Raw genomic sequence first — 14,580 nt, 5'->3', positions numbered from 1 at the left:
CCTTGAGAAAGGAACTAAGTGTTTCGTAGCCTTCAGATCTATATATAGCACATGTGTCACCATCCCAGGAGACATCAGAAACCCCTCCCTAGTCATTTGTCCCTGGGAAGCTGTGGCAGCTTGGGGGTATTTATTCAGGCAGGCATGAGACCTTGAGTTTTAACTGTGAGATCCAGGGTGTGTTCTTTCCATTAGGCATCTTTTCTTTTATGACCTGTATTTATACTCAGCCTGGGCCAGATTCTAGAGAGATGTGTCAGTGTCGACTGAGGCAAGGATTTGGCAAACACACACCCTCCCCAGAATAAAGCTGGGGATCTCTCAAAGGTGTGTTTGAAATGTTTGAGTACAGACACTCACAACACCAGCAGACCAGTTCATGAAATCAATAGAAAACAGAGACACACTCTACTGGGGAGCCTGCTTAAGTTATAGTAAATGGAATTTATAATACATTTTAAAACATATTTCTGAAAGGAAGAAATGTTGAAAATTGGAAGAGAGCAAGAGGTACTGAAGTCCTCTCACACTGGTGTCACTAGAGCCAGGAGATCTTAACTTTGTGAAAAATGAGATCTAGTTTGTCAGCATCAATTAAATCACTGATGTTGGGTTTTCATTAGTTATTCATTCTGTAATTGCCTGTGGATACCTAATCCAGCCTTAAACTTGTGGTCCTCCTGCCTCTACCTCTTGACTTTTGGGGTTCCAGGTATATAACATCCATCCAGCTGAAACAAAGATGATTCCATAATCTCAGATACATTTTCAGTCTTCAGAGTCAGTGGCCTTCAAATAGTATAGGGTCCAGATCTTAGTAGGTACCATAAGAATCACACAAAGTTGTATTGCCATGCCAACCAACCTGTGTAATAAATTCAGAAAAACTTCTCCTGAGTCAACCTTTTTCATGTGTCTTTGCATATATATATATGTGCATATATATGTATGTATGTATATATGCATAGACATGGTTTATGCTGTGGGTACGTATGTATGCTTGCTTGTGGAGTCCAAGGCTGGCATCAGGTAGCTCCCTTGATGGCTCTTTATCTTACTCTATTTACTGAAAAGGGGTGTCTCACTGAACCTAGAGGTAGCTAGTTTGGCTAATCTAGCTAGCCTGCTAGAGGACGCCAGTTCTGTCTCCCATGTGCTGAGATTACAGGTAAACCTTCACACCTGCCCAGCTTGTAGATGGATGCTTGAAGATCCAAACTTGGCAAGTCTGGGCCTCTTAGTCTACTTTTCACAGTATCCCTGATAATAAACACAGCACCCGGGTGTGTGCTGGCCTTTTCGTTTGGGGATTTTTAAGTGTAAGCCTATGGTTGCCTTTCAAGAAGGTCTTTCTGATTTTTTTCCCCCTGAATTCAGTAACTCTAAAACCTTCCTCACTATTCTGAACCAATTCTTCTTTGAGTGATCATCTGTAGGAGTGACCATGCCTTTTTCTGTCACCCCCAACTGTCAGCCCAGCCTAGGCAAAATAGCTGCTTGCACTTGGGGCCAGAGAAGTCACTGGCAGCTGGCCAGGGTGACCAGTTGTTCCCCAGGGATGCTTTGTTTGCAAAGGCCACTCAGCAGAGCTCTCTTTGTGGAACAGGATTAGATGAATAGATCGTGGATAGATCTCTCAGCCTGACAGCCGGCTGAGTCCTTCTAAGCCCTGCCTACACATAGGTGTTTTCTGGCTATTCATTCTCTCCTCAGATCAGAGGAGCATGGATGCTTTCGCTTCCTCTGGGATTGCATCCAGATACATTCACCTTAAGTTGAAAGCAGTGTAAATTGTTAACATGTTAATTCTATGAACACCACCAGCTGTAGAGTCTTGGCTGGGTCCCCTTGTGGTAACATCGCTGCTAATACCCAGCATTTCCAGAGGACAAGTCCCAAGCCCGGGGAAAGATTCAAATTGAACATTTCGCGTGCAGTTTCTACTGAGTACATAGTCCTGTCGTCTCACCTCACCATTAAATCCAAACTCTGGAGGCAAACACCATCTTAAAAGGGCTGTCTACATCCTCACTCCTGATCCCAGACGTATTGTGAGTCTCAGATCTTACAAGCCAAGTGTAAAAAAAAAAAAAAGAAAAAAGAAATCTGTGCCCTTGGTTCTCCCAGGTGCTTTAAAAAAAAAAAATAGTTATGCCAGTAAAATTTCCATTTAAAATGTGTTTGTTTACTCAGGGTAGAGAAACAGGGACGTGTTTTTCTGCCAACCTATTTCAGATCACTGATTGTGTTTGCATCATCCTGAGCTGTCGTGTCTCCGCCTTGAAGAAGGGATAGTAACAGAGGGAGGCAGCTTGTGATTGTGTAAATGGGATATCCCCAGAAATGAAAGCCCCTCTTTTCAAAAGACAGCCCCTCCCCCTGCAGTACAGGCCACAAGGTGTTCCACCCACACTGAGGCCTCTGTTGCACTTGCATAGGCTACACAATGTGAATCCAAACAAATAACATGCGCTTATTGAGGGCATTGACCATAATTTTATAAAATGGATCAAAATAACCTTTGTTCATCTTTATTTCCTAGTCTTCAGCAAATCTCACCCTAGAGCAGTGGTCCTCAGCCTTCCTAACGCTGCAGGTCTTTAGTACAGTTCCTCAGGTTGTGGTGATCCCCAGCCATGAAATTATTTTCATTGCTACTTCATAACTGTAATTTTGCTACTGTTGTAAGTCGTAATATAAATATTGGTGTTTTCAGATGGTCTTGGGAGACCCCTGTGAAAGGGTGGTTTGGCCCTCTTCCCCCTAAGCAGTCATGGTCCACAGGCTGAAAGCCACTGCTCTTGCTGTCTGCTTCCACCATCTTCTTAATGAGGAAAACACTTCTGGGCTATGTGTAGCTTTGCTTGTGGTTTTGTTGATTTTGATATGTGTGTATGTGTGTGTGTGTGTGTCTGTGTGTGTGTATATATGTATGTATGTATATGTATATATCTGGATGTGTGTCTTGATGTATGTCTCTGGGTGTGTCTCTGGGTGTGTCTGTGTATGTGTATCTGTGTATGTGTGTCTGTGTGTGTGTGTATGTCTGAATGTGTGTGTAGGTGACTGTATCTGAGTGTGTGTGTGTCTGTGTGTTTGTGTGTGTCTCTGTGTATGTTGTACTGCATCCTGTTATCTCTGCTATGGGAGCTGAGGGTAGCATCAGAAGGAAGCAGGGCAAAGTCTGAAATGGGGAGTCCACAGTGGCTCCCAGTCTCCACTCTGGGTACCTGGATGCTGCTTACCACTGGGAGAGGGAGTCGGGAACCAGAGGTTCAAAGTCTACCTTTTCCCTCAGGGTGCCTGAGCACCAAGCAGGGGGTGAGGGTCGATGGAACCCAGGCTGAGCAGAATCCAGTCTGATTGGGAGCGAGGGCCCAGTGTTCCGAAGGGGCTGGAGGAGAGAAAGCCTTCCTCGGAAGCATCTCTTTAGTGAAAGGCCTTCCCCTCGGCAATCCTTAGTGAAGCAGCTCTCTGAGACAAGCTTTGCTTGTGCGTACTGCTTTATTTGATGGTGGATGTATACACATACACTTTATTCAGGGTGACCCAGGGATTTTAGTGGGAAGGAATACCCAGGAAGGGAAGGTCATTGGCTGAAGGCTCAAGGCTATCTAGATATCTCATTAGCACAGAGGAGAACTCCAGGTGTTACACTATGTGACAGACTACCCGTGGTCCTTTCAGTGGGGTGTCATGGTTACAAGTTCCAGACCAGGTACAGAGACAGTTAGGAAATGGCTCTACTCCTACCATTCTCAAATCTCTGAGATTCCCGGTATTTGAGCTCATTCAATCTTACCAGCTCTTATGCCCGTCTAGTAGCATGGTCCCACATGCTGTGTGTGTGTGTGTGTGTGTGTGTGTGTGTGTGTGTGTGTGTCTGTCTGTCTGTGTGTCTGTCTGTCTGTCTGTCTGTCCCAGTGTTTTAGGAGACCAACAAAAAATATATTAGTATGGATCCCAGATATTCCTGTTAGCTGAATCCAAGTTGCACACCCCCCCCCCACACACACACATGTACACTCGTACATACACACCCTTCCATTCAGCCAATTAGGAGGTAGATGTTCGTCCTGAGAAAAAAGATGTATTTTAGTCCCTTGAGCATGAACTAGTCCTTCTCCTCTCCATCTCAATATCTAATATCTTTCCTCAATGCCAAACACCAATGACAGGATGAAAATAAAAATCTCTGCAGCTGAGACAAAGTGTGAGCCTGTGGTTGTGTGATGTTGAAGGATTCAGGCAGATAGTACGTGTGGACAGACAGTGCATGACATTGGCAGGAAGGAGTGAAAACCCAGTGGGTGTTTATGGTGGAACACTCCAGCTTCCCCTAACTCTGCCATCCAGAAAGATGCTTTCTATTGCCAGATTCCCCAAGATGGTTTTCTTTCCTGTGCCTTCTGTAAGAGAAGCAGATTCCAGTATTCCCCTCCTCCCAGCCTCCACAAAGGAGAATTCATGAGATTACCCTCAGACAAAATTCTGAGATTTAAGGGTTGGGTGAAAGGGATCCTAAACCATGTCCAGTCTCCTTGGCACTTGAGACCGTGAACCCTAAGGAGCTGGAAAGCTGTGTCCTCCATGGAAGTCAGTCCTGTTGAAGCCATGGTCACAGTTGGGAAGTGGCCAACAACTGTTTGCTAACGAAATACTTCAAAAGTGACGAGCATTTTCTGAGTTTAGAATTTAACCTAAGAAGGGGGGACACATCCGTAAATGTTTCAGTGAATGTGTGAGCACTCACATTTTCTTTTTGGCTTACGCACTCTTTGATGGATATATGATATCTGAATTTTTGTGGCTGGTGAGTTACTGTTTGAAAAAGCATGGATTGAATTTTCCTGTTGAAAATATAGGGACTACGTGGCAGATCCTAGCACATGTGTAATTATCAGGTGTCAGCCGAGGATGCCGTTTCTACCTGTTATAGGAGTGATTTTTTTTTTTTTAATGTTATGAAGGATCATCAATTCCTTCGTGAAGGACTGCAAAGCTGCTGTTCACACATCATACCAGCGTCCATAATGAGCACAGCACTGGACGCTGGAGTGGAAACAAGGAGGGAAGCAAGATGTCTAACTTTTGACAGTTCCCAGATCTGTGGAAGCCTCCAGCAGCCATGAAGGCTCACGGCAGAACCCTGTGGCCTTTCTGCAGTTTCCTTGCCATGAGATATTTTCCCCTAAAAGCAGAGTTATTTTTGAGAGTTTGCAAAATATTCTGAGGTCTTTGGAGTCTCTCGAATCTGTATGGGTTTTTTTTTTTTAGAAAAACCGTTCTCAGAACAGCAGCGACCTTGAAAGAAGCTGAGGGTGCCACACCACCTCCCTCTAAGTAGCCACGCATCAAACCAGTGCCCAGTGGCGAGTGGGCACTGTTCGCTCTCAGTTTTATTTCTGGGTCTAATTTTGTCTGGTTTTGGCTGCCCTGGGCCTTGATGGTTGTCCTGAGTCCAGGTCCTGTTTGACAGATGTGTGCAGTCTGTGCCTCCCCTTTGCTTTGCCAGGATGGCAGCCTGCTGGTGTTTCCTGTTTGCTCATTTGGCTTTCTTTCCCTTTCCTTCTTGGGGGGCCTGGTGGACTGGCAGCTCCGTGGTACAGCAGACCAACTGTAGAGGTTCGGCGCCATCCAGCAAGGGCGGCAGCAGCAGCAGCAGCGGCGGCAGCAGCTCCTCCAGCGACTCAGAGAGCACTTCCGGCTCCGACTCCGAGACGGAGAGCAGCTCCAGCGAGAGCGAGAGCGAGGGCAGCAAGCCTCCGCACTGCTCCAGCCCCGAGGTAGGCAGCAGCTGCTGGCTGGGGGCCATCGAGTCCCCAGCCCTGGCTTCCATCCTGCCTGCCTACCCACCCTCCTGCTGTCCCCAACCTGGAACAACCTGAGAGTTGTTGGGCTTTGGGTCTCGGCTCTATTCCCCACTGTGTCCTCTCCTCCCTGTCTCGCGATGACACTGCTTCCTTTCAGATGCAAAGCATCAGCTTTTACTGTCTTTAAAAAAAAAAAAAAAATCCACTATTGGGCTTCCAAAATTTTCCTCATATGCTGTAAACATCACTGACAGGAAATAACCTATGGCTGGGGTCTCTCCCCCTCAGGGTCATCCCAGGCAATAACCAGGCAGAGAAGTTTGTCACTTGGGAAGTGTGACCACCCATAAATCACAGGCCAAAGAGTTTTATGCATCGGGCATGCTTAGAATATTACCTTCCTGCAGTTTGTCACGGATCAGAAGAACAGGGGCTATAAATATTAATAAAACCCCTTTATTGTGTTTTCTTTGTGAAAATATAAAGGGGAAAATTAGCAACCACCTACAAATAATAATGAAACCTTTCACAGCTGTGATCAGTATCTAAGGGGAAGATTTAGGTGCCTCGTATAAAAACATCATAAGGTACCAATAAAAACATTGCTCTTTCTACTTTCAGTGGAAAGGGGATAAAACCGGTAATTCAGAGCCCAGAAATTCTTGGGTGAGGGCGGAGTCCCCAGTCCTTAGACCTGTGGAGGTGAAAAGGTGGGCTTTGGTTTCTAAATAGTGAATAAAAACAGTTTCCCCCTGAGAATATAAACAGTTGGCATCCCTGTAGATTGTGGGGTGAAAGGCTTTGCTCACACCCCCCTGTGACATCCAGGGGGCCAAATTCCTAAATATGCAGACCCACTCATGAAAAGTCCAGTGGTGAAAAGGGAGCACTTTTTAGAGCATCCACACCCTGCATCATCCCGGTGCCACATGTGGAAATAGTAACGTTCTGGTTCCAGGTTCGCAGAGGTGGGTTCCTCACGCCCTCACCAGCTTTTGTTTTATGTCCCCCACAACCTCCTTCCCTCCTCTCTGCTTCAGGGCAAAGCTTTCCATTCATACTAAAATAAGCCTTCTCCCCAGTGTTTTCTCTCCAGTCTGCCGCACACTCTGTGCATCTGTGCGTCTGTGTCTGCCTACACGGAAGAGCTAAGGCCTCAGCAGCACTAACCTGGCTCTTCCCAGAAACGAAGCCACGATCCCTCCCTCATTATTCATTTATATATTCCGTATTCACTCAATAAACATTTGTTGACCAACAGCCACAGTACTTGGTGTTGGCCTAGGATTAGAGCAGCTCCCTGACAGAAAGTGTCCTGTCTGCCCAGAGCTAACATTCCCATGGGGGTTATTTGAGACAGAAAAATATAGGAATTAAAGAGAATAAAAATCAAGGAGGTAAGTGAACTTCATTAGTATCCACCTTGTGCTATAATTTTTTGAGAGAGTTCAGAATATTGAATTATTAGAAATGACAGAGCTAGAGTACTTTGCCTGGCAGGCACAAAGCCCTGGGTTCAATCCCCATTGCCAGAATTGGTAGAGGAGAAGAGGGAGAGTAAGTAGAGGAGATGAAAACAGTACTGGGTCCCAGGACAGTGCAGGAGCCTGGGCTGGGGTGAACTGAAGGGGGTGTGGCCCCTGAAGTCCCTCCTATCCAGGTTCCTCTTTGTTACTTTGCTGGTTAAAATCACAAGTGACAAGTCTTGGTTTTACATTAGAACTTGAATCCTGGGGCTCCTGGGTTTCCTGGAGTTTTGCTTGAGAACAGCAGGACACTCTCTAACATCATCAAGCCTGGAATTCCAAGTGATGGATAGAGCCTCTTGCCTTTTCTTTCTGAAAGTCTCAGAGGTCCCTGGCTAAAGAGGGAGGAAACCTCTGAAGTTTTTAAGTTCTTGGAGAGCATATGAGCTTTCCATTTCTTTCCTACTCTGTATAGAGAGAAGGCAGACACTGAGTAATGCATTAAACACACTACCCAGGGTTCCTTTCTGCCGGCAAGGGACATAGACTTGTTGGAATAAGGGCTGGATTCTTTGGTTTCTAAATAGTGAATATTTAGAATATTGGAGCCTTTTCCTCAAGGTTGCTGTAGACACACAGCCTGGAGGAAGGAGCAGTTTGTAGGTAGATGAACATGACAGTGCTAGGTAGCAGCAAGACTCTGCTTCCTTAAAAGGTAGCTAGCCTCGTCTGCCTGTCAGACAGCATGGAGCCCTGTATCACAAGCCTCTCGTGATAGGCCAGCTCCGGATAGCCATACTCCTCCATCCACTCCTCAGACCCACTTATGCTGCCTGAAAGCAAACAGCCTCGGCCCTCACTTCCTTCCAGACCACCTTTCCGTCGGCGGGGAAAAAGCAGAAGCATTCACGTTCTGATCTACATACAGTTTTCTTCCACTGTGGCAGTGCTTAGAAAAACCCCTGTGCCCCACGAAGGCCTCTAAGAACTGTTCTTTATGGGCATGGTTGCTGAAAGCCACTTCATCGTGTATGAATCACAGCATCACAGCCGTGTTAGCAAGCTTGCACAGCAGAGCTTATTAACATGCATATCACAGTGAATCACCTCTGGGCTGGCCTGTGCTGGACTGTACTCTGCCTCGTTTTTGTTTTTGTTTTTTGTTTGATTGTTTTTTCAGCTGATTTTTCTCTCAGGGGCTTTCCTGGCATTGGGCATGGGCTCATTCACGCTAGTGCTTCTCGGGGTTGGAAGCCGCCTTTCCGTGCTGTTGCCACACTGACAGCACACAGGGTTTCCTGGCCCGGGGTTGTCAGAGTCCCTGTAGAAAGATCCAGGTCACATCATATGAGTTCTTGGATAAAGCAGGTTAAGTCTGTGTTCTTTATATTGGATAGCCTCCGACCTAGATATTGCACTAAACCTTTTTTTTTTCTCCCTTGTGGCTCTTCCCTAGTGGATCTGACCATGACAGATCTTCAAGGAAGACTTGAACAGAAAATATGTGTTAGAAAAGAACACTGCAGATTCCTCTTTACAACCAGCAGAAGCATGACGTGTGTTACTCTTGCTAATGGATGCACAGCCTCTTGTTAATCACATTCCTCAGGGGCACATGGTAGTTAGTGTGTGCTGTAAAAGACTAGTAGATGGAGTGGGGATGTGCGTGGAGACCTTGTATGTGAATCAGGCAAAAGACTAATCAGGGAAGAGAGTTTTAGCTGTGCATACAAGGCAGTGAACCCCCAGGAAACAGACACAAACCCTGGGCAAAAACCTCAGTAATACCTCAGGAAATGGGACATCAACAGCGCATAGTTGTGGGATAGGATTTGAAGTCTCAGGCTTTGTCTTCCCCTGATTACCTGTTGTTTGAGATTCTGTGACCAAAATGACCTCCCCTGCACCATGGTAGCTTCAGCAACAGCGCTCCTCCCTAATCTGTGAGGAACAGAGGTATCCCTAGTTCCTTTGTTGAGAGAAGAGGCATAGCCATCAAGTTTACAGGCCTGGCATAGTTGCTGCAAGGCATAAAAAGACTAGCCTGCAAGCAGTGTGGACAGTGTTGAAGCTACAAGTCACACACCCGGGAAACAAACACCGAAAAGACTATGCTGCTTGGTGTAATCGAGGCCAGCAGACATTGTTTGCACGAGTCATGTTTTCTCTAAAAAGTCTGTCTGAAACTCTCATTTTAGGTTCAGGATTGACATTTCTCAGAAGATTGAGATCCCTTTCATAAGGCTACTCAGGGAGTACTGGAGGAGGGGACGCAGCTTGTGGGAGATGGGAGAACTTGCTCTGTACATGTAGGCATGCATGAAGTTAGTCCTGCCTGGGAACCAGGCAGCCTTGGCATCTCACAGAGCCTCTCTAAGCCTCATCCACAAATTACAGATAGCATTTCTTATCTGTAAAGATTAAATTGGATGATATATGCAAAGCGGGAGGCATTTTGTAGGTGCTCTTGCAATGATAAATGATCCCAGGATGATGGCTCTTGAATGCCAGACTGGGAATTTGGGTTTTGTCTAAGAGGCAATAGGAGGTTATTGGAGACCCTTGAGGAAGAGAATGTGATTTAGTGCTGTGTTGAAAATGATACTTCACTCTGATTCATTCAGCTCTGAAGTACAAGGGAAAAAAATGACCCCAGAGTACATCTGGCAATGGGCCCATCCTAAATGTATCAAATCCTACAATTCACTATCAGCAGTCCCACTCTGAAGTTCCAGTGTGACTCTTCCCATATGCAGCTGTGTTTGCCTCACACAGGAGATGAGAGCCCTGGAAGCCTGGGAATGGGGGACAGGGATAGGGAACCAAACACAGCAACAGGTTAGCATGAACTCTGTGCTCTGTCTGGTAGTTCAGTCCTCTCTGTTACTTGTTGCTTGTTACTTGTTACTCTGTTATTTGTTCTGTGAGGCCCCTTCTGCTTCCGCATACCACTCCCTTAGAGACACTGAAACATGACGCAAAGCACTTAAGGTAAACAAAATTGGCCACTATGGATGTTCGTCTCCAAATGAGTTTTCAAAAGGCTGTGGCTGCAGCTCCTTGGTAAACTGCTTGCCTAGCATACCTGAGGCCCTGGGTTCAATTTCCAAGACTATAAACTAGATACATATAGTAGCTCTCACTTGGAACCCTAGCCCTTGGGAGGTGGGAGAAAGAGGGCCAGAAGTTCAAGGCTATTCAAGGCTATTTACTAAGTTCAAGGCCAGCCAGATTCTGTTTCCCTTGACAAGAAGCTATTCTGTTCCTATCATCCCGTTTGCTGCCGTTGCAGCCTAATCCAGGCAGGCATCCTCTACAGGCTTCTCTGCTTCTCTTTCTCTTGAGAAGTCACCAAAAAACAAACAAACAAAAAACAAAACAAAATCACATGTGACACTCAGAAGTAGTAGGAAGGTGATAGGTTGAGTACCCAAATCCAGATGCTCTAAAATCTGCAACCTACTAAGCGCTACTATGAGGTCACAGGTGGAAGACTCCACAGTAGAACACTGGGTTGCATGTACTCATTAAAACTGCACAAAATTACCACCAAGGGGCGGAGATAGTTCTGCAAGTGAAGTGTTTGCTGCATGAGGGTGAGGAGCTGAGATGCAGAACCATAGAAAGCCAGGCATGGTAGTAACTCGCGTCTGCAATCCTAAGCTTTCTGCAGAGAGATGGGAAACAGACACAGGAAAATCCGTGGGAGGAAACTGGCAAGCCAGCTAGCTATGGGCAGCAGAGACAACACCAGAGAACCTGGTATGCACACACAGATATGTATGAAGTTTAATGACTTCTACATTTAGACTTGGGTTCCATCTCTAAATGATCTCATAATTATATACAAATATTCCAAAATCCAAAAATAACATAAAACCCAAAGAGTTTCTGGCCCTGAGCACTCAGAATAAGGGAGACCAGGTCGATCTCATCTGCTAAGAATGACCAGCGGGATGTCCCTGCTCCCCAGCACAGCTGTGCTTGGTCACATGCTCGCTCCATCCCTGATGTTATCAGAGGGTTCCCGCCACCCTGAACCTTGTACCCTCACCTCTGTGGGCCTGTCTCGTATCCTCATGTCTCAGACACAGCTCTCCCCTTGTCCACTTAGATCTGTAACAACAGCCAGAGCCCTGGCTCTGCTGTCCATATGTACCTCATTATGAAAAATAAATCTTGATATGAAGAAGGTTATGATAGAAACATCTTTCTCTCACAGAGAAGAACCTGACTGATTCTGCCTCTAGGGTTTTGACTGAAAAGTTTGAAACACAAAGCTAAGAGGCTGGAGGTGGAGATCAGGGGTGTTGTTTGCCTGGTATGTGTAAGGTCCGGTACACCATCTCAATGATAGATGATTGACAGATTGGTGACAGGTGAGTGATAGGAAGACAGACAGACAGACAGACAGACAGACAGACAGACGGTAAATGGTGAGTAGGTTAGGTAGATACATGGGTAAATAGATAGTTGGTTGATTGATTGATTGGTGATTGATGATAGATAGATAGATGATAGATAAGATAGATAGATAGATAGATAGATAGATAGATAGATAGATAGATAGGTAGATAGGTAGATAGGAGATAAATGATGAACAAGGTAGGTAGATAAGTAGGTGATAGACCTGACTCAGATAGACCTGACTCAGACAAGCTTGTTCTAGGCCAGTAGTTCTCAGCCTGTGACTCATGACCCCTTTAGTAAGGGATGAAATGACTCTTTCACAGGGGTCGCCTAAGACCATTAGAAAACACAGAAATTTATGTTGTGATTCATAAGAGCAGCAAATTGCAGTTATGAAGTAGCAATGAAAATAATTGTATGGTTGGCAGTCACCACAACATGAGGAACTGTGTTAAAGGGTCACAGCATTAGGAAGGTTGAGAACTTCTATTCTCCACTAGTGTCTGGTCCCCTGGAGTAGCAAATGCTGTGGATTCAGAGAGAAGAGACCATACAGAAACATTGGAAATAATTACTGTGGTTTTTCAAATGTTTGACCCATGACATTCTCAGTCCATGCCTCTCAAAAGGTACTATTTCTGTTTATTTTATTAAATCCTAGCATTACAAAGTGAGCTTTTATTAGAAACCGACATTCTCTGTAAAACTCTCACTTTTAACCCGTTAGGAACACAAATCCTTAGACTCAGCTCACAACTGGAGACCTCGTGGGGGAGGGGCATCAACCCAGCCTCTCCTAGTCTGTTCCTGAGAATTCCATGCACCTCTGCATGAGCTGGTCCATAAGTCTGAGTTTTAAAACTGTGACACCCACAACTTGCTCTAAGTTAGAAAACTGTCTCTAGGAACCGTTTCTGAGTCTCCTGTGTCCAGACATTCCTAGCAGAGCATGGCAGAGCCGGCAGAAGCAGGCTGGGATGGACTCAAGCAGCCAGGGCTTACAGGGCACACCGGACATCTTTTTCAGTGTTGCTGCTTTTGTGGTTTAATTCCTGTGGTTTACTTGCTTCTCTGCATAAATTATATGCAACTGGGGGAGGGGACCTGGGTTCTGGGTTCAAAGATTTTCCCAAAGATAACAAGTCAAAAAAGAAAAGAAAAGAAAAAACGGGCAGTGGTGGCACACGCCTTTAATCCCAGCACTTGGGAGGCAGAGGCAGGTGGATTTCTGAGTTCGAGGCTAGCCTGGTCTACAGAGTGAGTTCCAGGATAGCCAGGGCTATACAGAGAAACCCCTGTGTCAACCACCCACCCACCCCCCAAAAAAAGAAAGAAAGAGAGAAAGAACATTTTAATATTCAGGGCCCCCCAGTTAAGTTCATAGAGTCTCAGATTTAATTTCAAATGTGGGAGTATATGTGCAGATGTACATGGGTTGATATATCTGCATACACATAACTAATTGTTTAACACTTAGAAGTCCTAGGAGTAAGCTGGGGAGGTACGGTGCTTTCCTGTTGTTTTATTAAGTGGACTTGAAATTGCTTCGTGGATGTGGAGAAGCCAGGGGCCAGCTGGGCATCCTCTGTACCCGCAGAGCGCTGCCCCACATACCTGCGTTTCCATTTTGTTTGTTGCCAGCCCATTCAATTTTCTTTTGCTTAGCAGAGAATGTCAAGATCAAAACAGCTAGGGCCCCTTTCAAGTGAGCCTGTTATAAAAGCTGTGTTGTTTGTCCCGGGTTTTCTGTTTTCAGGCCGAACCTGCATCCTCTAACAAGTGGCAGCTGGATAAATGGCTAAACAAAGTTAATCCTCACAAGCCGCCAATTCTGATCCAAAATGAAAGCCACGGCCCGGAAAGGAATCAATACTACACGCCGCTGGTGAAAGATGAAGGGCAAGACTGCGGGAAACTTCCCGAGATCTGCCAAGCCAGCCTGCGGGACAAGGAGCTCAAGACCACCTGCAAGGAGGAGCAGCGGCCGAGGACCGCAAACAAGGCCCCTGGCAGCAAAAGTGTAAAGCAAAAGTCCCCACCCGCTGCGGTGGCTGTGACCACAGCTGCCCTGCCGCCCGTGCCCAGCGCACCCACGGAGAGCGCGCCCGCGCCCACCCGCAGGTCAGCAGGCAAGAAGCCCACCCGGCGCACGGAGCGGACTTCAGCCGGGGACGGTGCCAACTGCCACCGGCCTGAAGAGCCAGTGGCCCCAGACACGCTGGGGGCAAGCGTGGTGGGACCCCTAGAGCCCCCCAAAACCAGGCCCTGCGGTAACAGCAGGACAGGCCACCGCAAGGAGCTGCGCTCCTCAGTGACCTGTGAGAAGCGACGCACACGGGGGCTGAGCAGAATCGTCCCTAAATCCAAGGAGTTTATTGAAACAGAATCTTCGTCTTCCTCTTCCTCCTCGGACTCAGACCTGGAGTCAGAGCAAGAGGAGTACATCCTGTCCAAAGCTCCGACCACCACTGGGAGTGAGCAGCGGCTGAAGGAGGCTGCCAGCAGCAGCAGCAGCAGCAGCAGCAGCAGCACCTCTCGGGCTTCTGTGGGCTCCATCAACGCCAGGACCACCAGTGACATTGCCAAGGAGCTAGAGGAACAGTTCTACACGCTGGTCCCCTTTGGCAGGAATGAACTGCTTTCTCCGCTAAAGGACAGCGATGAGGTCAGGTCTCTCTGGGTCAAAATTGACCTGACCCTCCTGTCCAGGATCCCAGAACACCTGTCCCAGGAGCCTGGGGTCTTGAGTGCTCCTGCAGCCAAGGACACTGATAGTGCCCCAGCCAGCCATGCATTAGACACACCTGCTGAAAAGACTTTGCCAAAATCCAAGAGAAAACGCAAGGTAGGCCTAGAGTTGCGAGGAGCAGTCTCCCTCCCTCCCTCCTTCC

At 46.7% G+C, this 14,580-nt stretch overlaps 1 protein-coding gene across 9 annotated transcripts in view; it reads left to right on the top strand.

Annotated features, from left to right (window-relative positions):
- The window catches only part of Aff3 (AF4/FMR2 family member 3), a 502,697-nt gene that overhangs the window by 454,290 nt on the left and 33,827 nt on the right, over positions 1 to 14,580 (top strand). For all 9 annotated transcript variants that reach the window (XM_031367274.1, XM_031367273.1, XM_031367272.1 and 6 more), the window contains 2 exons: positions 5,597 to 5,786; positions 13,446 to 14,534. In XM_031367274.1, coding sequence (XP_031223134.1) covers positions 5,597 to 5,786; positions 13,446 to 14,534 — 1,279 coding nt within the window. The remainder of the gene's footprint in view (positions 1 to 5,596; positions 5,787 to 13,445; positions 14,535 to 14,580) is intronic.

Source organism: Mastomys coucha, unplaced genomic scaffold (assembly GCF_008632895.1).
Source record: "Mastomys coucha isolate ucsf_1 unplaced genomic scaffold, UCSF_Mcou_1 pScaffold14, whole genome shotgun sequence".
Lineage (NCBI taxonomy): Eukaryota > Metazoa > Chordata > Mammalia > Rodentia > Muridae > Mastomys > Mastomys coucha.
Note: the sequence above shows the minus strand (reverse complement) of the source record. Positions and strands in the feature narration are given on the sequence as shown.